At 39.2% G+C, this 27,309-nt stretch overlaps 1 protein-coding gene across 9 annotated transcripts in view; it reads right to left on the reverse strand.

Moving 5' to 3' along the window:
- Nmdmc (NAD-dependent methylenetetrahydrofolate dehydrogenase) overlaps positions 1-27,309 on the reverse strand; it is a 76,666-nt gene that overhangs the window by 38,916 nt on the left and 10,441 nt on the right. For 8 of the 9 annotated variants that reach the window (XM_070097449.1, XM_053770610.2, XM_070097432.1 and 5 more), the window contains 2 exons: positions 25,742-25,926; positions 12,861-12,970 (listed from right to left, as the gene is read on the reverse strand). In XM_070097449.1, coding sequence (XP_069953550.1) covers positions 12,861-12,970; positions 25,742-25,926 — 295 coding nt within the window. The remainder of the gene's footprint in view (positions 1-12,860; positions 12,971-25,741; positions 25,927-27,309) is intronic. The other variant, XM_070097446.1, reaches the window with a different exon arrangement.

Here is a 27,309-nt window from a genome sequence, read left to right on the forward strand (position 1 = left end):
CTAGTATGAAATGTCACCATATCAAAAACAATATACTCATATCACAACATAATCGAGGTTCAGACATGTTTGCACGGTCACGAGAGAGCCTTCACCAAATTCAACTTCAATAACAAGAACATAAATTGGGACCAAGTAAACCAAGCCCTAAATGATATAAGCTTGGAAGATAGCCTAAGCAACACAGACCCCAACTCATGCCTAGAACTGATTAACTCTGTGGCACTCAATGTATGCTCAAGGCATATTCCTTTAAGAAAAAGGAGGAGTAGATGTAAAATAGAAAGAGATGGGTGCTCCCTTTACAGGCAATGAAAAAGAATAACAGAGCAGCTAAAAGAGGCCAATATATCTGCAATGCATAGGGAGACACTGGTCAGAGAAATAACAAACATTGAACTAAAGCTAAAGGAATCTTATAGAAGTCAGGAATTGCGGGAAGAACTAAAAGCCATAAATGAAATCAAAAGAAACCCAAAGTATTTCTTTTCTTATGCCAAATCAAAGTTGAGAACAACATCCAGTATTGGGCCCCTACTTAAACAAGATGGGTCCTACACAGATGACAGCAAGAAAATGAGTGAGCTACTCAAGTCCCAATATGACTCAGTTTTTAGCAAGCCTCTAATCAGACTAAGAATCGAAGATCTAAATTAATTTTTTATGAGAGAGCCACAGAATTTGGTAAACACAAGCCTATCTGATGTTATCCTGATGCCAAATGACTTCGAACAGGCAATAAACGACATGCCCATGCACTCTGCCCCAGGCCCAGGCTCATGGAACTCCATGTTCATCAAGAACTGCAAGAAGCCCGTATCACGTACTTTTAACATCCTATGGAGAGGGAGCATGGACACTGGGGTCGTCCCACTAAAAACAACAGACATAGCCCCACTCCACAAAGGGGGCAGTAAAGCAATAGCAAAGAACTATAGACCGATAGCGCCATCATCCCACATCATAAAAATCTTTGAAAGGGTCCTAAGAAGCAAGATCACCACTTATCTAGATACCCATCAATTACACAACCCAGGGCAGCATGGGTTTAGAGCAGGCCACTCCTGTCTGTCCCAACTACTGGATCACTACGACAAGGTCCTGGATGCACTAGAAGACAAAAAGAATGCAGATGTAATATACACAACCTTTGCAAAAGCCTTCAACAAGTGTGACCATAGAGTTATAGCGCACAAAATGCGTGCTAAAGGAATAACAGGAAAAGTTGGTAGATGGATCTATAATTTCCTCACAAACAGAACACAAAGAGTAGTAGTCAACAGAGTAAAGTCTAAGGCGGCTACGGTGAAAATCCCTGTTCAGCAAGGCTCAGTACTCACTCTCATCTTGCTCCTCATCCTCATATCAGACACAGACAGGGATATAAGCCAGTGCCATGTCTTCCTTTGCAGATGACACCCGAATCTGCATGACAGTGTCTTCCAATGAAGACACTGCAAGGTTCCAGGCAGACCTCAACCAAATCTTTCAATGGGCTGCAGAAAACAATGTGAAGTTCAATGATAAGAAATTTCAATTACTCCAATATGGTAAACATGAGGAAATTAAAACTTCATCAGAGTACAAAACAAATTCCTTCCACAAAATAGAGCGAAAAACCAACGTCAAAGACCTGGGAGTGATCATGTCGGAGAATCTCACCTTCAAGGACCATAACATTGTATCAATCACATCTGCTAGAAAAATGACAGGATGGATAATGAGAACCTTCAAAACTAGGGATGCCAAGCCCACGATGACACTCTTCAGGTCGCATGTTCTATCTAGACTGGAATATTGCTGCACACTAACAGCACCTTTCAAGGCAGGTGAAATTGCTGACCTAGAAAATGTACAGAGAACCTTCACGGCGCACATAACGGAGATAAAAAACCTCAATTATTGGGAGCGTTTGAAGTTCCTAAACCTGTACTCCCTGGAATGCAGGCAGGAGAGATATATGATTATATACACCTGGAAAATCCTAGAGGGACTAGTACCAAACTTGCACACGAAAATCACTCTCTACGAAAGCAAAAGACTCGGCAAATGATGCAACATCCCCCCAATGAAAAGCAGGGGTGTCACTAGCACATTAAGAGACAACACAGTAAGTGTCAGGGGCCCAAGACTGTTCAACTGCCTCCCAGCATACGTAAGGGGGATTACCAATAGACCCCTAGCTGTCTTCAAGCAGGCACTGGACAAGCACCTAAAGTCAGTACCTGACCAGCCGGGCTGTGGTTCGTACGTAGGATTGCGTGCAGCCAGCAGTAACAGCCTGGTTGATCAGGCCCTGATCCACCATGAGGCCTGGTCACAGACTTTGCTGCTGGGGTATTGACCCCTGGAACTCTCTCACTATATCACAGTTCAGAATATGAATCATGACCCAGTACTGAGTTGTAACTGAGTAAGTAGGCCCACTACTGACAGTGAGTAATTTAATTTCATATCAGTTTATCTGTATTAATTGTGTATTTACTAAGCAGAAAAACTTCTTAAATTATAGATTTATTTACTGCTAATTCAGTCAAGTCACTGACTTTACCATGCTCCTCAAAGCCTATGGGAAAGGGGATCCACAAAAGCTTACTTTTAATCCCCTCATCAATAATTTATGCTTATCTGTGTTTGGTCTCATTCAGTAGCTTGCTTCTTTCAGGTCTCAGGGTACTTAGTGCAAGTAAGAAAATAGGAGATCAGACAAACTGGCTAAAGTTTCATAAGTGTAGGCTTAGTTTCAGTTGTTATTATATTTGCAAGAATTGTTCAACCCATAAGGGTCATGCAGCACCTGAAGAATGGAAAACAAGCAGGTTCAATCCAAGGAAAAGGAGGATAGGTCCAATTCCTTGGATCAAGTGCCCTTCAACAGCAACTAGATACCTCACTTGAGGGGCTAGTTATAGCTGTCCTACATAGTGACTTACAGTACATTATATTTCTATACAGTCTGAACTGTCGTATCAGAGGGCCTCCGCAAAGACAGTGATGATGTATGAGTGAGGTGAAAGTGTTAAATGATGATGAAAGTATTTTCATTTTGTGGATTTTCTTTGTTTTTGGGTCACCCTGCCTCAGTGGGAGACGACCGACATGTTAAAAAAACAGTAAAAACTAGTGCATGAGCTGCCATCTGCTACTCTGGTGAAGACTACCAATACAATGACTTCATGAATGTGACTGAAGGGTAGTTATGATGATGCAAGTTTATCATATTCAAATTCAAATTCAAAGTTTATTCTCTATAAGGATTACAATGCTGAGTTTACAGAATTTGGTTATTGTGTGGTTTACATGTAGTAAAATAATAATTACAGAGTGTACCACTAGAACACCTAGCATGGCTAGGCATTTCGGGCAGACTTAAATTAAATCTTAAGTTTCAAATATTACAAAATTATGAGGTAAGTTGGTATTATGGCTAAGTGACTAAATACTAGTTTGTGAGTTTAGCAATGTAAATGCTTTTGTTTTGGCACTATACATAGTTTCAGTACTGGAGTATCACAGGCCAACTTATGACTAGTTAAGATTCATTATTTTGAGATTGAGATTGATATTTCTGTTTATGGTCAAATGGGTGAGTGAAAGTGTTAACCACCAGGTGGTATTCGTGTAATTAGTTGACAGGGTGTATCAGGGAGATAGGATGTTTTCTGATGGTAGTTTTGAAGGTGATGAATGTGTATGCAGTTTTAGAATTTTCAGGTAGGGTGTTCCAGATTTTAGGACCTTTGACATACATTGAATTTTTGTAAAGGTTTAGTCGGACACGGGGAATGTCATAGAGATGTTTGTGTCTGGTGTTGTGCCTGTGGGTTCTGTCACAACTATCAAGAAAGCGTTTTAGGTCAAGGTTAATATTGGAATTTAAGGTCCTGTAGATGTAGATAGCACAGTAGTAAGTGTGGATGTACTGAACAGGGAGTAAGTTTAGATCTATGAAGAGTGGGGGGGTGTGTTGCCAAGGATGGGATTTAGTGATTATTCTTACTGCAGCTTTTTGTTAGGTTATTATTGGCTTTAGGTGTGTTGCGGCAGTTGAACCCCAAGCACAGATAGCATAGGTGAGGTATGGATATATAAGTGAATGGTATAGTGTGAGAAGGGCAGTTTGCAGCACATAGTATCGTATCTTGGAGAGAATCCCAACCGTTTTGGATGCTTTTTTGGTTATGTGTTGGATATGGGTGCTGAAGTTCAGGTTGTTGTCGAGGTATTGGCCTAGGAATTTGCCCTCATTATGCCTGGCAATTAGAATGTTGTCGATCTTAATGTTAATTTGCGCATCTCCTGCTCTGCTACCAAACATAATGTAGTAGGTTTTGTCAGTGTTAAGCGTAAGTTTATTGGCTGTCATCCAAGTCGATATTTTGATCAGCTCCTCATTAACAATGGTGTTGAGGGTGGCAAGATTAGGGTGAGAGATGACATAAGTCGTGTCGTCGGCAAAGAGAATGGGGTTCAGGTGTTGAGATACGTTTGGAAGATCACTGATGTATATGAGGAAGAGCAGGGGACCAAGGACACTTCCCTGCGGAACTCCAGTATCAAGTGGCTGTGTTGTTGATGCTGTGTCTTTAATGGTGATATACTGATACCTATTAGTAAGGTAAGATTTGAAATATGCAAGCGCATGGCCTCTTATACCATAATGGTCAAGTTTGTGGAGTAGGATGCCGTGGTCAACTGTGTCAAAAGCTTTTCTTAGGTCAATAAAAATTCCTAGTGGATATTCCTCATTTTCCAATGCTGTGTAAAGCAGATCTAGCATTTTTATGATTGCATCGTTAGTGCTTTTATTTTTCCTGAATCCAAATTGGCAGGGGTTGAGTATGTTTTGTGCCATTATAAATGAATATAGTCTCCTGTGCACGAGTTTCTCAAAGATTTTGGATAGCAATGATAAGTTTGATATTGGCCTACAGTGGTTTAAATCTGTAGGGTCACCACCTTTATGTATTGGTGTAACCCATGCCATCTTGAGTAGTTTCGGGAAGGTGCTAGTTTCTAGTGACTTGTTAAAAAGTAATGAGATAGCATGCGAGAGGACATGGGCCGCTCTCTTGTACAATAATGGTGGGACATGAGACAGATTCCCTGAGTTATTTTTAAGTGACTTTATAATCTCGGTGACTTCCGTGGGCTCAGTTGGAGCAAGATAGAAGGAATTTGGGAAATTCCCATCTAGGTAGTCCCCGGCATGGGCACTGGTACGTGGGATTTTATTGGTGAGATTAGAACCTATGGTTGAGAAGAAGTCGTTTATCTTGTTAGCTGTGTCAGTGGGATGCAGTGGTGTTTCATTAGGTTTAGTTAGGACAATATTCTTGGTTTTTTTTAGTTTGTGGGTCCCTAGAATCTGAGAGAGCGTTTTCCAGGTCTTTTTTATATCTCCTCTTGTGTCAGTGAATCTACTGGAGTAGTATAGTTGTTTGGCTTTCTTTATTACTTTGGTGAGGACTGATGAATAGTGTTTAAGAATATCTTTGTGTATTAGGCCCTGTCTATATTGCTTTTCATATTGGTGTTTCTTATCAATGGATTTCAGAATGGTGCTGGTTAGCCATGGGCAACCAAGCCGTTTGTTTGTGATCTGTTTCGTTTTTATAGGACAATGTTTGTTGTATAGTCTAAGTAATTTGTTAAGAAAAATGTCTGTCCAGTCATCAATACCACTGGCCTTGGAGAATTCTGTAGGCCAGTCAACAGTCTCTAGGTTAGCTGTGAACTTCCTTATTGAGGCCTCATCATGGAGTCTATATGAAACTTTGGTGTATTCAAGTGGTGGTTTACTAATGTTTGTCAAGAGGAAGGAAGGGTAGTGGTCTGTAGTGCTATCTGTGATTATCCCTGATTTAAGGGGGGCTAGTATATTGGTCCATATGTGGTCTATTATGGTTGCACTTGTTTCAGTGAGCCTGGTTGGTTTAGTTATTGTTGGTATGAGAAGTGTGTTATTCATATTGTTGATGAAATCAGTTACAGGCTGATCATTTAGTAGGCCAAGGTTGATGTTTAAGTCTCCAGCTAAGAGAAGGTGGTGCTTATTCATTTGTCTGTTTGTTATTAGTTCCTTTAATTTCTCACTGAAATTTGGGATGTTTGTGTGGGGTATCCGGTAAATGGCACCGATTGTTATGGGCGTCTTAAGGTTTTTTACAGTAAAATTAGCAAAAATGTATTCTCCATATTCATCACTAAAGCAAGTGGTGCTAATACAGGATAATTGGTTAGAGTAATAGATTGCAATACCACCCCCAACTTGGTATGGTCTGCAGTTCTGGATTGCTGTGTATCCTGGTAGAGGGTAGATATCTATTGTGTCCTGCTTAAGCCAGGTCTCAGTAAGAATAATGCAGGAGAAGGGTGTCTTTAGTGATTCAAGGAGTGCCAGGAGGTCATCATAGTGTTTGCATAAGGACCAGATGTTGTAGTTAAGTACTGATAGACTTTTAGCATTGTTTAGGATAGTGCCGGCTTGTGATGCTGTGTAGTAAAGGCAGTTACTTTCCAATAGGTTTTGATTGTGTGTCAGATTATGGAGGTTTAGATCAGGGTCAACGTGATCAATCATCTTCTAGGTTTAAATTATGGTTATTTATATCCTGAGTTGTGTGTTGAGTTTTAGTACTGATATCTGAAGTGGTGGGAAGTTTGGACAAGTATATAGCTATAGCATTTTGGTCATGTAGAGTATAGTCACTAATACACATAATGGAGTTGGTGTTGTCTATGTGTTGTGCTGGAATGAGCTAAAGTACAACTAGGTTTTTTTTTTTTTTTTTTTTTTCAACAAGTCGGCCGTCTCCCACCGAGGCAGGGTGACCCAAAAAAGAAAGAAAATCCCCAAAAAGAAAATACTTTCATCATCATTCAACACTTTCACCACACTCACACATTATCACTGCTTTTGCAGAGGTGCCTAGAATACAACAGTTTAGAAGCATATACGTATAAGATACACAACATATCCCTCCAAACTGCCAATATCCCAAACCCCTCCTTTAAAGTGCAGGCATTGTACTTCCCATTTCCAGGACTCAAGTCCGACTATATGAAAATAACCGGTTTCCCTGAATCCCTTCACTAAATATTACCCTGCTCACACTCCAACAGATCGTCAGGTCCCAAGTATCATTCGTCTCCATTCACTCCTATCTAACACGCTCATGCACGCTTGCTGGAAGTCCAAGCCCCTCGCCCACAAAACCTCCTTTACCCCCTCTTTCCAACCCTTTCGAGGACGACCCCTACCCCTCTTTCCTTCCCCTATAGATTTATATGCTTTCCATGTCATTCTACTTTGATCCATTCTCTCTAAATGACCAAACCACCTCAACAACCCCTCTTCTGCCCTCTGACTAATGCTTTTATTAACTCCACACCTTCTCCTAATTTCCACACTCCGAATTTTCTGCATAATATTTACACCACACATTGCCCTTAGACAGGACATCTCCACTGCCTCCAACCGTCTCCTCGCTGCTGCATTTACCACCCAAGCTTCACATCCATGTAAGAGTGTTGGTACTACTATACTTTCATACATTCCCTTCTTTGCCTCCATAGATAACGTTTTTTGACTCCACATATACCTCAACGCACCACTCACCTTTTTTCCCTCATCAATTCTATGATTAACCTCATCCTTCATAAATCCATCCGCCGACACGTCAACTCCCAAGTATCTGAAAACATTCACTTCTTCCATACTCTTCCTCCCCAATTTGATATCCAATTTTTCTTTATCTAAATCATTTGATACCCTCATCACCTTACTCTTTTCTATGTTCACTTTCAACTTTCTACCTTTACACACATTCTCAAACTCATCCACTAACCTTTGCAGTTTTTCTTTAGAATATCCCATAAGCACAGTATCATCAGCAAAAAGTAACTGTGTCAATTCCCATTTTGAATTTGATTCCCCATAATTTAATCCTACCCCTCTCCCGAACACCCTAGCATTTACTTCTTCTACAACCCCATCTATAAATATATTAAACAACCATGGTGACATTACACATCCCTGTCTAAGACCTACTTTTACCGGGAAGTATTCTCCCTCTCTTCTACACACTCTAACCTGAGCCTCACTATCCTCATAAAAGCTCTTTACAGCATTTAGTAACTTACCACCTATTCCATAAACTTGCAACATCTGCCACATTGCTCCTCTATCCACTCTATCATATGCCTTTTCTAAATCCATAAATGCAATAAAAACTTCCCTACCTTTATCTAAATACTGTTCACATATATGCTTCAATGTAAACACTTGATCTACACATCCCCTACCCACTCTGAAGCCTCCTTGCTCATCCGCAATTCTACATTCTGTCTTACCTCTAATTCTTTCAATTATAACCCTACCGTATACTTTTCCTGGTATACTCAGTAAACTTATTCCTCTATAATTTTTACAATCTCTTTTGTCCCCTTTCCCTTTATATAAAGGGACTATACATGCTCTCCGCCAATCCCTAGGTACCTTCCCCTCTTTCATACATTTATTAAACAAAAGTACCAACCACTCCAACACTATATCCCCCCCTGCTTTTAACATTTCTGTCATGATCCCATCAGTTCCAGCTGCTTTACCCCCTTTCATTCTACGTAATGCCTCACATACCTCCACCACACTTACATTCTGCTCTTCTTCACTCCTAAAAGATGGTATACCTCCCTGGCCAGTGCATGAAATTACCACCTCCCTTTCTTCCTCAACATTTAAAAGTTCCTCAAAATATTCTCGCCATCTACCTAATACCTCCCTCTCCCCATCTACTAACTCCCCTACTCTGTTTTTAACGGACAAATCCATACTTTCCCTAGGCTTTCTTAACCTGTTTAACTCACTCCAAAATTTTTTCTTATTTTCATTAAAATTTCGTGACAGTGCCTCTCCCACTCTTTCATCTGCTCTCCTTTTGCACTCTCTCACCACTCTCTTCACCTTTCTTTTACTCTCCATATACTCTGCTCTTCTTATAACACTTCTGCTTTGTAAAAACCTCTCGTAAGCTACCTTTTTCTCTTTTATCACACCCTTTACTTCATCATTCCACCAATCACTCCTCTTTCCTCCTGCCCCCACCCTCCTATAACCACAAACTTCTGCCCCACATTCTAATACTGCATTTTTAAAACTATTCCAACCCTCCTCAACCCCCCCACTACTCATCTTTGCACTAGCCCACCTTTCTGCCAATAGTCGCTTATATCTCGCCTGAACTTCCTCCTCCCTTAGTTTATACACTTTCACCTCCCTCTTACTTGTTGTTGCCACCTTCCTCTTTTCCCATCTACCTCTTACTCTAACTGTAGCTACAACTAAATAATGATCTGATATATCAGTTGCCCCTCTATAAACATGTACATCCTGGAGCCTACCCATCAACCTTTTATCCACCAATACATAATCTAACAAACTACTTTCATTACGTGCTACATCATACCTTGTATATTTATTTATCCTCTTTTTCATAAAATATGTATTACTTATTACCAAATTTCTTTCTACACATAGCTCAATTAAAGGCTCCCCATTTACATTTACCCCTGGCACCCCAAATTTACCTACTACTCCCTCCATAAAATTTTTACCCACTTTAGCATTGAAATCCCCAACCACCATTACTCTCACACTTGATTCAAAACTCCCCATGCATTCACTCAACATTTCCCAGAATCTCTCTCTCTCCTCTACACTTCTCTCTTCTCCAGGTGCATACACGCTTACTATAACCCACTTTTCACATCCAATCTTTATTTTACTCCACATAATCCTTGAATTTATGCATTTGTAGTCCCTCTTTTCCTGCCATAGCTTATCCTTCAACATTATTGCTACTCCTTCTTTAGCTCTAACTCTATTTGAAACCCCTGACCTAATCCCATTTATTCCTCTCCATTGAAACTCTCCCACCCCCTTCAGCTTTGTTTCACTTAAAGCCAGGACATCCAGTTTCTTCTCTTTCATAACATCCACAATCATCTCTTTCTTATCATTTGCACAACATCCACGCACATTCAGACTTCCCACTTTGACAATTTTCTTCTTCTTATTCTTTTTAGTAATTTTTTTTTTTTTCAACAAGTCGGTCGTCTCCCACCAAGGCAGGGTGACCCAAAAAAGAAAGAAAATCCCCAAAAAGAAAATACTTTCATCATCATTCAACACTTTCACCACACTCACACATTATCACTGCTTTTGCAGAGGTGCCCAGAATACAACAGTTTAGAAGCATATACATATAAAGATACACAACATATCCCTCCAAACTAGCCCATTGTTCCCGGCATTTTAGTTGACTTTTACAACACGCATGGCTTACGGAGGAAAGATTCTTATTCCACTTCCCCATGGATATAAAAGGAAAAGTAATAAGACCAAGAACTATTAAGATAAAATCAAAGAAAACTCAGATGAGTGTGTATAAATAAACGTGTACATGTATGTGTAGTGTGACCTAAGTGTAAGTAGAAGTAGCAAGACGTACCTGTAATCTTGCATATTTATGAGACAGACAAAAGACACCAGCAATCCTACCATCATGTAAAACAATTACAGGCTTTCATTTTACACTCACTTGGCAGGACGGTAGTACCTCCCTGGGTGGTTGCTGTCTACCAACCTACTACAACTAGGTATAAACTAATAACTAATATCATTATATTAGATCTCATAGGACATTCCATCAAATTAATCAATGTAGAAGAATAACTTATTCTGATTATTAACACAGAGGGTTAATAACCCACAATAACTCAAGAAAGTCAAGCAACATAGCTTATTTCCATTAAGGTCCTTAAGTAAGGCCACCCTCAGGATTCAATCCACAACATGAGAATACAAGACCATTAGGAAGCAGATCCAATTCACACTCACTCATGTACTTGTCTAACCTATTTTTAAAGCTACACAAGGTTTTAACTTCAGTGACACTACTCGAGAGTTTGTTCCACTCATCCACAATTCTATTACCAAACCAATGCTTTCCTATATCCTTTCTAAATCTATTTTTTTCCAACTTGAAGCCATTACTGTGAGTCCTGTTTTGGTTAGATATTTTTTTTAGCATGTTATTTACATCCCCTTTTATTTATTCCTAATTTCCATTTATACACCTCAATCATATCCCTCTAATTTTACACTTTTCTAGAGAGTGCAGATCCAGTGTCCTCAGTCTGCCGTCATATGAAAGGTTTCTGATTCATGGAATCAACTGTGCCATCTTTCTCTGTATGTTTTCTACTGCATTTATGTCCATTCTGTAATATGGTGACCAGAACTGTGTAGCATAATCTAAATGAGGCCTAACCAATGATATAACGAGTTGAATAATAACCTGAGGACTCCTGTTATTTACACTTCTTGATATGAAGCCAAGAATTCTATTCACTTCATTGTGAACACATATGCACTCTTGTTTTTGCTTTAGATTACTGCTAACCAGAACTCCTTTTTTTTTTTTTTTTTTTTTTTTTTTGCATTCAGAGTGATTAAGATCTACATTATTCAGTTTATAAATGTCACAGTTATTTTCTTTTCCAAGGCTCAGAACTTTGCATTTGTCTATATTAAACTGCAACTGCCATTTCTCTGACCACTGCATCAGTTTATTCAGATTTTCCTCAGTCTATTAGTTCACAACAGTAAACTAACTTCTAGGTATCTATTTAGTGCTAGGTGAACAAGGGGCAGCAAGTATTAGGAGACTTACCCATGTCTCCATTCAAGCAGCAGTGAATGTCTTGGTGTAAAAACATAGTAAACTCTTGATATAATGCACATAAAGGAGGAAAATTCTTGTCAGAGTGTCTGCTAAATCAGGAAAATAAAAAAAAATGAAGAAAAAGCACTGAAGAACCATACTGCATACCTAATATAGCAATGTACACAACAGATTTTTTTTAATACACTGGCCATCTCCCACCTAGGCAGGGTGACCTCAAAAAAAAAAATTACTTTCACCATCATTCACACTATCACTGTCTTTGCAGAGGCATGCAGATACGACAGTTTAGACATTACTCTAAACGCCAAATAACCGAACCCCTCTTTTAAAGTGCAGGCACTGTACTTCTCACCTACAGGACTCAAGTCCAGCTAACCAGTTTCCCAGAATCCCTTCACAAAATCTCATCCTGCTCAAACTCCAACAGCTCGTCAAGTCCCAAAAACCATTCGTCACTCCTATGTAACATGCTCACACATGCCTGCTGTATGTTCAAGCCCCTTGTTTACAAAACCTAGAAATATACTGCAATAAACACTAAAATTAAATTAGCTAAAAGTACAATTTACAGTGGTACCCCGAATTTCAAACTTTCTTCTTTCCAGAAGGCTGTTCGAGTGTCGTTACCGAAAGAATTTGTTTCCATTAGAAATAATATAAATTAGATTAGTCCGTTTCAGACCCCAAAAATACACTTACAAAAGAACTTACAATAATACTCTTACAAAACTGGCTGAGTTGGGAACAGTTCGAAACTCGGGGTACCACTGTACTTAGTGAATTTTGTCTGAAATTCAGAGTCCATTATATTGAGGTCTGTTGTATCAACCATGTTCTACTTGTTTCACTGTACTGTGTACATCACTTTCAAATGGAATATAGTACAGTATGTAGTACAAATTCTGACCCAGCTCAGGAACTAGTAACTAATGACTCCCCCCCCACCCACCCACCCACACACACACCCACACCCACACCCACACCCACACTCACACTCACACTCACACTCACACCCACACACACACACACACACACACACACACACACACACACACACACACACACACAAAAGAGCTGCAGTGATGGTAATTTTTGAATGACTTAGCTTACCTGTACCAGAATGCCATCAACATCTGGGTCAACATTGAGCTCATTCAAAAGTTTTAAGAGAGTCGACTTGCTGGTGTCTTGTGGCAAATGGTGAATGGTACTTTGAATACCTGGAATAATTATAGAAATAAACAGAAAAAATTTTAGACATCTGAACACCCCCACACCCTTTTTTTAATTATTGGGCACAGACCATTTCACACAAATGACCATTTATTGAATAGTTGTCTTAACTAAAATGCATACAGCATTTTAGTATCTGGATGTCTAACAAAAATTATCAATGGGGAAATTTTGTACATAACTTGTGAGATTACTAACAGACTACAGGACTAATTATTTTCATATATTTTCATGACTTGACATGCTGATGAGTGAGGAAGGTAACATTTGTTAAGAGATTCAGAGAAACCAGTTAGCCAGACTAGTCCTGAAGGTGGGAAGTACAATGCCTGCACTCTGAAGGAGAGGTGGGGGATGCTGCAGCACATTTCTGGGAAGACAGTGACTGAATGAGCAATGGTGAAAGTGTTTCCTCTCTTTTGGGTCACCCTACCTCAGTGACAGACTACTAGAGTTAAAAAATGGTAAATCAAATGCTGTCAACACTTATTCCCAATTTTTTTTTTTTTTTTCAACAAGTCGGCCGTCTCCCACCGAGGCAGGGTGACCCAAAAAAGAAAGAAAATCCCCAAAAAGAAAATACTTTCATCATCATTCAACACTTTCACCACACTCACACATTATCACTGCTTTTGCAGAGGTGCTCAGAATACAACAGCTTAGAAGCATATACGTATAAAGATACACAACATATCCCTCCAAACTGCCAATATCCCAAACCCCTCCTTTAAAGTGCAGGCATTGTACTTCCCATTTCCAGGACTCAAGTCCGACTATATGAAAATAACCGGTTTCCCTGAATCCCTTAACTAAACATTACCCTGCTCACACTCCAACAGATCGTCAGGTCCCAAGTATCATTCGTCTCCATTCACTCCTATCTAACACGCTCATGCACGCTTGCTGGAAGTCCAAGCCCCTTGCCCACAAAACCTCCTTTACCCCCTCTTTCCAACCCTTTCGAGGACGACCCCTACCCCTCTTTCCTTCCCCTATAGATTTATATGCTTTCCATGTCATTCTACTTTGATCCATTCTCTCTAAATGACCAAACCACCTCAACAACCCCTCTTCTGCCCTCTGACTAATGCTTTTATTAACTCCACACCTTCTCCTAATATCCACACTCCGAATTTTCTGCATAATATTTACACCACACATTGCCCTTAGACAGGACATCTCCAATGCTTTCAACCGTCTCCTCGCTGATGCATTTACCACCCAAGCTTCACATCCATATAAGAGTGTTGGTACTACTATACTTTCATACATTCCCTTCTTTGCCTCCATAGATAACGTTTTTTGACTCCACATATACCTCAACGCACCACTCACCTTTTTTCCCTCATCAATTCTATGATTAACCTCATCCTTCATAAATCCATCCGCCGACACGTCAACTCCCAAGTATCTGAAAACATTCACTTCTTCCATACTCTTCCTCCCCAATTTGATATCCAATTTTTCTTTATCTAAATCATTTGATACCCTCATCACCTTACTCTTTTCTATGTTCACTTTCAACTTTCTACCTTTACACACATTCTCAAACTCATCCACTAACCTTTGCAATTTTTCTTTAGAATCTCCCACAAGCACAGTATCATCAGCAAAAAGTAACTGTGTCAATTCCCATTTTGAATTTGATTCCCCATAATTTAATCCCACCCCTCTTCCGAACACCCTAGCATTTACTTCTTTTACAACCCCATCTATAAATATATTAAACAACCATGGTGACATTACACATCCCTGTTTAAGACCTACTTTTACTGGGAAGTATTCTCCCTCTCTTCTACACACCCTAACCTGAGCCTCACTATCCTCATAAAAGCTCTTTACAGCATTTAGTAACTTACCACCTATTCCATATACTTGCAACATCTGCCACATTGCTCCTCTATCCACTCTGTCATATGCCTTTTCTAAATCCATAAATACAATAAAAACTTCCCTACCTTTATCTAAATATTTTTTATTATTATTATTATTATCACACTGGCCGATTCCCACCAAGGCAGGGTGGCCCGAAAAAGAAAAACTTTCACCATCATTCACTCCATCACTATCTTGCCAGAAGGGTGCTTTACACTACAGTTTTTAAACTGCAACATTAACACCCCTCCTTCAGAGTGCAGGCACTGTACTTCCCATCTCCAGGACTCAAGTCCGGCCTGCCGGTTTCCCTGAACCCCTTCATAAATGTTACTTTGCTCACACTCCAACAGCACGTCAAGTATTAAAAACCATTTGTCTCCATTCACTCCTATCAAACACGCTCATGCATACCTGCTGGAAGTCCAAGCCCCTCGCACACAAAACCTCCTTTACCCCCTCTCTCCAACCTTTCCTAGGCCGACCCCTACCCCGCCTTCCTTCCACTACAGACTGATACACTCTTGAAGTCATTCTGTTTCGCTCCATTCTCTCTACATGTCCGAACCACCTCAACAACCCTTCCTCAGCCCTCTGGACAACAGTTTTGGTAATCCCGCACCTCCTCCTAACTTTATCTAAATACTGTTCACATATATGCTTCATTGTAAACACTTGATCTACACATCCCCTACCCACTCTGAAGCCTCCCTGCTCATCTGCAATCCTACATTCTGTCTTACCTCTAATTCTTTCAATTATAACCCTACCGTATACTTTTCCTGGTATACTCAGTAAACTTATTCCTCTATAATTTTTGCAATCTCTTTTGTCCCCTTTCCCTTTATATAAAGGGACTATACATGCTCTCCGCCAATCCCTAGGTACCTTCCCCTCTTTCATACATTTATTAAACAAAAGTACCAACCACTCCAACACTATATCCCCCCCTGCTTTTAACATTTCTGTCATGATCCCATCAGTTCCAGCTGCTTTACCCCCTTTCATTCTACGTAATGCCTCACGTACCTCCACCACACTTACATTCTGCTCTTCTTCACTCCTAAAAGATGGTATACCTCCCTGGCCAGTGCATGAAATTACCGCCTCCCTTTCTTCCTCAACATTTAAAAGTTCCTCAAAATATTCTCACCATCTACCTAATACCTCCCTCTCCCCATCTACTAACTCCCCTACTCTGTTTTTAACTGACAAATCCATACTTTCCCTAGGCTTTCTTAACTTGTTTAACTCACTCCAAAATTTTTTCTTATTTTCATTAAAATTTCTTGACAGTGCCTCTCCCACTCTTTCATCTGCTCTCCTTTTGCACTCTCTCACCACTCTCTTCACCTTTCTTTTACTCTCCATATACTCTGCTCTTCTTATAACACTTCTACTTTGTAAAAACCTCTCGTAAGCTACCTTTTTCTCTTTTATCACACCCTTTACTTCATCATTCCACCAATTACTTTTAATAAATATATTTATTAAATTGCTGTTTGGAGTGACACATGAACTGTCATATCTGCACGCCTCTGCAAAGACAGTGATTATGTGTGAATGATGGTGAAAATGTTTTTCTTTGCTGGGTCACTGCCCCAGTGAGAGATGGTCAGCGTGTTGAGAAAAAATATAAATAAAGATGATATGACAAATATATTTAATGAATTTCAAAGTTTCAGGCAGCAACTTTAGTACAAGGGCAAGTAAATTTATAGGCAAAAAATATAATGCTGTACCCTATACAGTGTAGTTACTACAATATATAGTGAATGTACTCCACTATATCATACACAAATATGAAAATTATGTTTCAGATGAATAAAATCTTATACAGCACATTCAGTACAGAGTAACTCTGCATAATGCCCATAGTGGTAATGCCAAATGACAAAAAAAAAAAAAAAAAAAAAAAAAAAAAAAATTGAGGGGGGGGGGAGACTTACCAGCAGAATAATTTTTGTCAATATATTAACCCCTAGTACCAGGCAGGACTGACTGACTTTTAACCCTTTCAGGGTTTTCGACATACTAGTACGGCTTACGCACCAGGGTCATTGACGTACTAGTACACCTAAATTCTAGCGCCTTCAAATCTAGTGAAAGCTGGTAGGCTTACATATGAAAGAATGGGTCTATGTGGTCAGTGTGAGCAGTATAAAAAAAATCCTGCCGCACACAGTGCGTAATGAGAAAAAAAAAATTTTGACTGTGTGTTTGGATTAAAACAGCGACTTTGCAATGTATTTTTGTATGGTATTTATGGTTGTATTCTAGTTTTCCAGGTCTCATTTTACAGAATGGAAGACATATTACAGAAATGGAGATGATTTTGACTGGTTTCACAATGAAAAGTACCTTGAAATTGAGCTCAAAGTAGCAGAAATATTCGATTTTTACCAAAGTTCAAAAGTAAACAAATCATGCCAAGCGTCCAATACATGTCAACTGGTGAGTCTAATATTCTTTCACAAGTGCGCTGATATTATTTATACCATTTCTACACTAGCGCAGTAGTCTGCATAACAGTAAATCTTCTATTTTTTGTAAGAATAAAAATTCAAAGTGAAAAGCAAAAGAAATATAAGAGGGGCCTGGGGACATGACTAACAAACAGAGAACTTGTTATTTTAGTGCCAAGAATGTCTTTCTTGTTTATTCTGGACCCTATTTGGAAATTGGCATCTTCTGAAATTTGTGTGAAATTGGCAAAATTGCCAATTTCTAACCACTTTATTGGATAGTTGAAATTGGTAAATGGGTGGTTTCTTGCACTCATTCGATAGAAAAAATGGAGTTCTAGCGAAATAAATATGATTTTTGTCAACTAGTGCACAGGAATTGGCCAAAAATAGGGCTCAAAGTGGGCAGAATCGCCAATGCGTAAACATCAGCGAGACCGCTAACTTCACGAGAGCATAATTCCGTAAGTTTTCCACCAAATTTCATACTTTTGGTGTCATTATGATCGGGAAAAGATTCTCTATCATTTCATAAGATTTTTTTTTTCGAAAAATTTTCGACCCTGAGAACAAGTTTAGGAGATGGTCTCTCGACCCTGAAAGGGTTAAAGAATAAAAAAACAATACCATGGACTGGAACAATAAACAAGTAAGCTGCATGTAGGACACAAACTTATAATGACATTTCAATCCAACTTAGAGTATTAACCCTTAAATGGTCCAAACATATACATACGTTTTTTCAACATCTAAAAGTATGTAAAAAAAATGTAGATCTTTTTTGTTTTACATTTGAAAACGTGTAAAAAAACTTTTATTTACATTTTTTTTTTTGTTATATTTGAAAATATGTAAAAAAAGTAGATCTACTTTTGTAGCACTACGAATTTGAATGTCAGTCTCTTTGGACCGTTTAAGGGTTAACTAAAGACTAGTTACTGACCCAGGCTAGACCAAAATATCATAAGTTTCAGTCTCCCATGTGCAGGTTATCTGTGACGAACTTTCAGATTTTACGTTTTATACTAAAAGCATTTCTTTTGCTACAAAACTGTTGGCGTTGATGTGGTATACACCTATTTTTGGGTAAAAAGAAATTAACCACACTGGACCTCTCATCATGATGCATTAAAAAAAAAAATTACCATCATTCACACACAATAGCTGTCTTGCCAGAAGTGCACAAACATTACAATGCAAATGACTAATTCTGAATTCAGATTTCTGCCACTTACTTACTGTACAGTATAGGATTGTTTGGTGCATGTGTGATATGCATACAACAATATACATTGTTCCCTATTCACTATACCCCACTGTACCAGGAGAGTAACTTACCCAGACCCCTTCATACACTCACATACTGTGCCCAGTTGCCCGGTATTTAGTTGTAACTTCAATAATTTTCTCATTATTACAAGAGCCTCAGAAATGTAACCACCATGATTATGACTGTTTGGGACATTGTGAGGGAAAAGTAGGTGTAAGTGGGGTTAAGGTTGTTCGGGCACCCAGGAACCATTAGCGAGTTACGTTGCGCGCGCACACACCCCCCCCCCCTCTCTGGCGGGCTGGGGCAAAACTAGTTCCTGGTGTCCGATTTGTTAGTTTCTACTCTTGGTAATATTGACCTTACCTGGTGTGGATTGAAGTTTGGAGAGTCACTTCGCCTCCACTCTTCTCCTAATCAGGTAGGGTGATCTACCAGGAGTATTACTGTTTGTTCTTTTCTAGTGTTTGCTGGTTACCAGTAATGATTTTGGCATTTATCATTCTTTTTCTTTCTTAAATGTTATATTATCATGACTATGGGTAACCAGTTTTATTTTCTCTTATTTGTCAGCTCTGTTCCTGGCGTGGTCTTCCAGGATAGACGCCAGATAAAGGGGCAAGACGTGTGTTAATAATACTTATTAACATTATTCTACAACTACCGGCCCTTACCTATTCTACTTGTGCTCCATCCAAGTGGTAGGAGATTCCAGAACATCGGATTACCATCTGCCCAGGATAACCTACATAAATAACATCAGAGGAACTATCCAGGGCCATACCTACTCCTACCCAACTACATGAACTGAAGGCCATTTTTTTTTATTATATTTAAATTTTAAGTAAAATTCTCAAAAATCATTTTTCTTGTTTTTCCTAAATCATTTCTTTATTTATTTAATTTTCCATTAGTTTCTTTTGTTCAGTAGGAAGGCGTTCCACTGACAATGGCGACCTTGCCAGGATACGACTCTAGAAGCAACATCGTCCTGATGGTTCAACTGGTTGTGAGTATAACATTTAAGATAGAAAAGGGTGAGTTAGTTGAGGTGTCAAGTCATTACTGGTAGTCTGGTTGACTTACCGTTGTTTGGTTCTAGGGTTCGGTTTAGAAGTTTACCTATTTGTTGGACCTGGGGAACTTTGATGATAACCCCTCCTGTGTGAACCGTGTGTATTTTGCTTAGTGAAGGCTATTGAGCCCACAAGTGTATTCTTCCAGGGAGAAATATTTATTTCATTTTCTACTTTGGGAAGTTTAAAGTGTGCGGACTGTGTCCCTCTTTTGTAACAGACGTTACTATTAATTTTAATTGTCAGTTGAAGTTGGGTGCTTAATATTTCTTTTTACAAGATGGATTCTTTAGATTTCTGGTTGAAAGCTGGAAAGGAAATGGGATTTACTGGACAAAGCCTTGATAGTTACATTACTGCTAAAATGGCTATTGAAGAGAAAAAGGAACAGGAAAGACTAGCTCGAGAGGAGAAAAGACTAGCTCGGGAAGAGAAAAAGGAACAGGAAAGACTAGCTCGAGAAGAGAAAAAGGAACAGGAAAGACTAGCTCGGGAGGATAAAATCGAACAGGAAAGGATAGCTAGAGAAGATAGAGTTCAGGCAAGAGAGGTAGCCTTCAAAATGAAGGAAATTGAGTTAGAACAATCAAGGTTGGAATTAGAAGCCAAGAAGGTAGAACTATCTAAGCAGAAAATAGATGAAGGGGTACTGGAATACCCTTCCCAAGAACCTAATATTAGGATGCCTCAAATACCACCTTTCTCAGAACAAGATGACATAGCGGCATATATTACTAGATTCGAGAGTACTGCTACTCTCTGTGACTGGCCAGTTGATTCTTGGGCTACTAGGCTTGGCTTACTACTGTCAGGTTCAGCACTAAACGTCTATTCCACTCTACCCTCTGATGTTATTTCTAGTTATAGCCTGCTGAAGAAAGCTATACTACAGGCTTTCAAAAAAACTACTCATCATTACAGGTCGGAGTTTAGACACATTAAAATAACTCCTCATCAAAATTACATGCAATTCTTAACAACACTTTTCAGATTATTTGATTCGTGGATTGATAGTGCTGAGGTTGACCACGATTTCGAATCTTTACGAGACCTGATGGTAAGAGATCAATTCCTTTCTTCTGTAAACTCTGACTTACGAATATTCATTAAAGAACGAAACGTTCATACGGCTGCAGAAATGGCACAAGCTGCTGATATATATGCGTGCGCTCATAATAACTACCCTAAAGAGCGTAGCAGATATAAGCCTGTTGTGCCTAAGCAATCTGAGGGATCCAAACCCTCCGTACCTAAGAATTCCACGGCCTTCACAGTAAAGTGTTTCAACTGTAATGAGTGGGGTCATAGACGTCCCGACTGTCCTAGAAAAAAAGGTGAAAATGTCGGTAAATGTTTCACTGAATCAAACATAAACGCACCTTTTAGTGAAGGTACAGTCAATGGTATGAATGTATCAACCATTCTTAGAGACACAGGATGTTCCTGTATTGTTATCTCGAGTAAGCTTTTCCCTAACCTAGATTCTTCACGTTATAAGTCCACTAAATTAACTGACTATTTAGGAAGAAGCGATTCTTTTCCAACAGCCAGATGTTTTGTTAGGTGCAAATGGTTCTCAGGATGGGTAGATGCTGTAGTTGCCCCGATAACCTCATGTTCTGTTTTGGTTGGGAACATACAAGGGGCTACTTTCCCATCTGAGAAGGACTGTTTGGAATTTGGAGTTTCCAAGGAAGGGTTGGAACCTAATATCTCTGTTTCTTCACAGATAGTTCCAGATGAGATTCAGTTGGGTAACCTAAATCAGAGAGCTGATGGTTACAAAACTCCGGTAACACCTTTAGTAAGTCAGTCACTTGAACTGGACAACGCAGACGCCAGTGGGAAACTACGTGTGGCACAATCTATACAACAACTAGACTCGATTAACGTCGTTACCAGAGCTCAGTCTAAGGTAAAACCTATCCACCCATTAGTTCTTTCGAAAGGAAAGCCAATCGAGCTGTCTCATATAGATTTAGAGGGTCTTCAAAAGACTTGTCCTTCCTTAGAGGAATCTCGGAAGTTAGCTTTAAATGGCAAGGTGACCCAGAGAAAGAAATTTTCTTACAAGTTTGAGTTCAAACACGATCTTTTGTACAAGACTATAGTGTCTGCGGACAAGCCCAACGACGTTGGTCGAAGCCTGTTAGTCATTCCGCAGGATTGCCGTGAAACTATTTTAAAGATTTCTCATGACTTGCCTGTCTCTGGCCATTTTTCACATAGGAAGACCTATAATAAAATCAAAGACCTATATTTCTGGCCTAGCATGTCCTCTGACATCTATAAGTACTGCAGATCATGTCACGTATGTCAACTTTCCACGCAGAAGGGTAGAACTAGGAGAGTTCCTATGGTAAAGATGCCCATTTTCTCAGTCCCTTTTGCAAGGGTTGCAGTAGATATAGTTGGTCCTATCACACCTCGCTCATCAGGAGGTCATAAATATATTTTAACTATGATTGACTACGCGTCCAGCTTCCCAGAGGCGGTACCCTTAAAATCCATTACGTCCATAGAAGTCGCAGAAGCCTTATTTTCTATTTTTTCACGTGTAGGTATACCTCGTGAAATTCTGTCGGATAAAGGGGCTCAATTCACTTCAGAATTAATGGAACACGTTTATCAACTTGTGGGTGTTAAACCTCTTTTCACTACACCTTACCATCCGATGTGTAACGGAAGAGTGGAGCGACAACATGCCATCCTAAAGTCTATACTAAAAAAACTATGTATTCTTAAACCAACGGACTGGCATAGATTTTTACCATGTGCTCTTTTCGCAATGCGCGAGATTCCAAGTGATTCCCTTGGTTATTCCCCTTTTGAATTGCTTAATGGGAGACAAGCTCGTGGTCCACTATCTATTTTGAATGAACTTTGGTCCAAAGATATCAAACCTGAGGTTCAAAACAGCTATCAGTTTCTTTTAGATCTAAGGGAAAGGTTGGAAGAAACCGCCGATTTGGTCAGTAAAAACCTAGAGATGTCTATGGAAACGTACAAGACCTATTTTGACCATAAAAGTTCCAAGCGTACGTTTAATGTTGGTGATGAAGTTTTAGTTCTCCTACCTGACAAATCCAACAAATTGCTAATTACATGGCGCGGACCGTATAAAGTAGTGAAGGTCTGCAATAAGGTAGATTATATCTTGGATGTCAAGGGTAGAGAGAGAATGTATCACGTCAATATTTTGAAACGGTACCATAGAAGAGAAGTTAATCTGTGCGTAAATGCCTTTGACGAAGATACTTCTTCTTTCAGCTTGGATACAAGTGGTGATTCGTACGAATGTAGAGTTTGTATTATAGATGACGAGTCTTTTACAGAATCGAAGGAACTACTGGATATCTTAACGCATGATCCCTCACCAAAGAAGTCAAATGTCAACATTAACAACGACTTGTCAAATAAACAAAAGTCTCAAGTAAGTGCCTTAGTAAATTCATTTTCTGACGTATTCACAGAGGTACCAGGACTTACCACCACTATTGTACACAAGATTGAATTGTCGGATCATGAACCAGTAAAGCGGAAAATCTACCCTGTTCCCGTTCACTTACGGAAAACTTTTGATAATGAGGTTGACAAACTATTTAACTTAAATATCATAGAACCTTCGAAATCAGCTTTCTGTTCACCAGTTGTTATGGTTAAGAAACCCGATAATTCTTACCGACTGGCACAAGATTTTCGTTATTTGAATACTATAACTAAATGGGATGCAGAACCCATGCCAGTAATTGATCATGACTTGTATAAATTCCATGACTGCAAATTCTTCTCGGAATTAGACATCTCACAAGCATACCATCAAGTGCCATTACACCCAGACTCGAAACCATACACTGCTTTCCCTACTCATAGAGGTATAATGCAATACCGCACTATGCCTTTCGGCTTGGTTACCGCATGTGCCACGTATATTAGGCTTATGAGAATAGTTCTTTCTGATCTAAAGAATGTATCAGTGTATTTTGATAATATTTATATCATGACAAATGCCTGGGAAGACCATCTAAATACACTATCGCTTGTTTTGAAAAGACTAAGAACTCATGGACTTACAGTTAAACCACAAAAGTGCTTTCTTGGCTATCATAAGGTACAATACCTTGGGTTCATTATCTCTGATAACAACTTTTCACCACTTCCTAATAAGACCAAAGCTGTTTTAGAAAGTACGTTCCCAGCTACCAAAAAGTTATTAAGAAGTTTCCTCGGATCTGTAAACTTCTATAGAAATTTCGTACCAAATCTAAGTAGCTTAACTTCAGTTCTTACAGACTATTTGAAAAAGGGTGTCAAGGAACCTCTTAGTTGTTCTGAGGAAGCCAACCAAAGCTTCGAAGAAATTAAGAGTATATTTTCAAACCCCCCTGTCCTAAAATTACCAGATATTAATAAAATATTTTGTCTCCGAACAGATGCCTCCCATTCTGGACTCGGGGCTGTACTACTTCAATATTATGAGGAGACACCTTTCCCAGTATCTTTCGCCAGTAAGAAGCTTCTGCCCAGAGAAGAAAGATATTCCACTGTGGAGAAAGAATGTTATGCTTTAGTATGGGGTATAAGTAGATTTAAATACTACCTATACGGTAAACCCTTTGTGCTTGAAACAGATCACAAGCCACTGATGTACTTGGAAAACTTTAAAGGGTCAAATAGCAGACTCTTGAGATGGGCTCTGGCTATTCAGCCCTATAAGTTTAAAGTCGTTTATATTTCTGGCTCTGAAAACCACTTTTCAGATTGGCTGAGCCGAGGTTGTATTTAGTGCTTTTCCCTCTGTTCGTTGACTTATTGACTCCGTCCATAAGTTTTGGAAGGGGGTATTGTGAGGGAAAAGTAGGTGTAAGTGGGGTTAAGGTTGTTCGGGCACCCAGGAACCATTAGCGAGTTACGTTGCGCGCGCACACACCCCCCCCCCTCTCTGGCGGGCTGGGGCAAAACTAGTTCCTGGTGTCCGATTTGTTAGTTTCTACTCTTGGTAATATTGACCTTACCTGGTGTGGATTGAAGTTTGGAGAGTCACTTCGCCTCCACTCTTCTCCTAATCAGGTAGGGTGATCTACCAGGAGTATTACTGTTTGTTCTTTTCTAGTGTTTGCTGGTTACCAGTAATGATTTTGGCATTTATCATTCTTTTTCTTTCTTAAATGTTATATTATCATGACTATGGGTAACCAGTTTTATTTTCTCTTATTTGTCAGCTCTGTTCCTGGCGTGGTCTTCCAGGATAGACGCCAGATAAAGGGGCAAGACGTGTGTTAATAATACTTATTAACATTATTCTACAACTACCGGCCCTTACCTATTCTACTTGTGCTCCATCCAAGTGGTAGGAGATTCCAGAACATCGGATTACCATCTGCCCAGGATAACCTTCATAAATAACATCAGAGGAACTATCCAGGGCCATACCTACTCCTGCCCAACTACATGAACTGAAGGCCATTTTTTTTTATTATATTTAAATTTTAAGTAAAATTCTCAAAAATCATTTTTCTTGTTTTTCCTAAATCATTTCTTTATTTATTTAATTTTCCATTAGTTTCTTTTGTTCAGTAGGAAGGCGTTCCACTGACAGACATGTATACAGTATATAGTGTTTCTGTGTACAAATCTGTCAAGAAATGAGGAAATACTTCAGGTTTTGAAGCTGAGAATGACTTTGTGCTTTTCTTGTTATTTTTTGTACAGTATATGGCCACTTTGGTGCATATATCAAGTTCCCATATATAGAGGTAAAACAAAAGTAATTTTTAGTATCTTCTTCAGTGTTAGTGTACTTCATTTTATGCTGTAGATGTTTTCTGGGCCTTTGGCATCTGTACTAAGTTAAATCAAGATATAAACAGTTTTATTATAATAAAACACTAAACATTATGATACCTCCCTTCTTTTTCCTGTTGCCTTTAAGCCAGATAATAAAATGAGCACTAATTTTTCGTACTAACAGCTAACAGAGTACATGTGCATTTATGTAAAATATACAGTATATGTACTGTATTTTCTAACATTATTTGTACACAGCATCTAAAAGATTTCCTCTTTACTAACCAATCTTATCAGCTGCCTTGATTTTATTCTTGACATAGGTGCCAGAAGCAGGGTCATTACCTACTCTTACAAGCACCAGATGAGGTGCTCGCCGTCCACATGCTACCATATTTTGAACTTCTAAATAAAGCTCCTCGTAAATTTCAGCAGCAACCTTCTTCCCATCTATTAGCGTAGCTCTTTGTCTGTGGATGTATTTTAGAAACAAATAAAAATTTACTATCTTTAAATTATTAATCTGGGTAAATGAATGGCAGTACTACAATACTATACAAGGCATCCGAGAACATCATTCAAGTTAGTGTGTAGTCAAATTCTAATACAGATAAACTATATTCATTCAGCACTTTCACCGCACTCGCACATTGTCACTGTTTTTGCGGAGGTGCTCAGAGTGCAGCAGTCTGGAAGCATACACGTGTGGGGATGCACAACATATCCCTCCAAACTGATATTGGCAGAAAATTTAAATATAATAATTAGTAGTAGGTTGGTAGACAGCAACCACCCAGGGAAGTACTACCGTCCTGCCAGATGACTGTGAAACAAAAACCTGTAACTGTTTTGCATGATGGTAGGATTGCTGGTTTCTTTTTCTGTCTCATAAACACGCTAGATAACAGGGATATCTTGCTACTCCTACTTACACTTTGGTCACACTTCACAGACACGCACATGCATATATATATATACATACATCTAGGTTTTTCTCCTTTTTCTAAATAGCTCTTGTTCTTTTTTATTTCTTCTATTGTCCATGGGGAAGTGGAAAAGAATCTTTCCTCCGTAAGCCATGCGTGTCGTATGAGACGACTAAAATGCCGGGAGCAATGGGCTAGTAACCCCTTCTCCTGTAGACATTTACTAAAAAAGAGAAGAAGAAAAACTTTATAAAACTGGGATGCTTAAATGTGCGTGGATGTAGTGCGGATGACAAGAAACAGATGATTGCTGATGTTATGAATGAAAAGAAGTTGGATGTCCTGGCTCTAAGCAAAACAAAGCTGAAGGGGGTAGGAGAGTTTCAGTGGGGGGAAATAAATGGGATTAAATCTGGAGTATCTGAGAGAGTTAGAGCAAAGGAAGGGGTAGCAGTAATGTTAAATGATCAGTTATGGAAGGAGAAAAGAGAATATGAATGTGTAAATTCAAGAATTATGTGGATTAAAATAAAGGTTGGATGCGAGAAGTGGGTCATAATAAGCGTGTATGCACCTGGAGAAGAGAGGAATGCAGAGGAGAGAGAGAGATTTTGGGAGATGTTACGTGAATGTATAGGAGCCTTTGAACCAAGTGAGAGAGTAATTGTGGTAGGGGACCTGAATGCTAAAGTAGGAGAAACTTTTAGAGAGGGTGTGGTAGGTAAGTTTGGGGTGCCAGGTGTAAATGATAATGGGAGCCCTTTGATTGAACTTTGTATAGAAAGGGGTTTAGTTATAGGTAATACATATTTTAAGAAAAAGAGGATAAATAAGTATACACGATATGATGTAGGGCGAAATGACAGTAGTTTGTTGGATTATGTATTGGTAGATAAAAGACTGTTGAGTAGACTTCAGGATGTACAT

Source organism: Cherax quadricarinatus, chromosome 4 (genome assembly GCF_038502225.1).
Source record: "Cherax quadricarinatus isolate ZL_2023a chromosome 4, ASM3850222v1, whole genome shotgun sequence".
Classification (NCBI taxonomy): Eukaryota; Metazoa; Arthropoda; class Malacostraca; order Decapoda; family Parastacidae; genus Cherax; species Cherax quadricarinatus.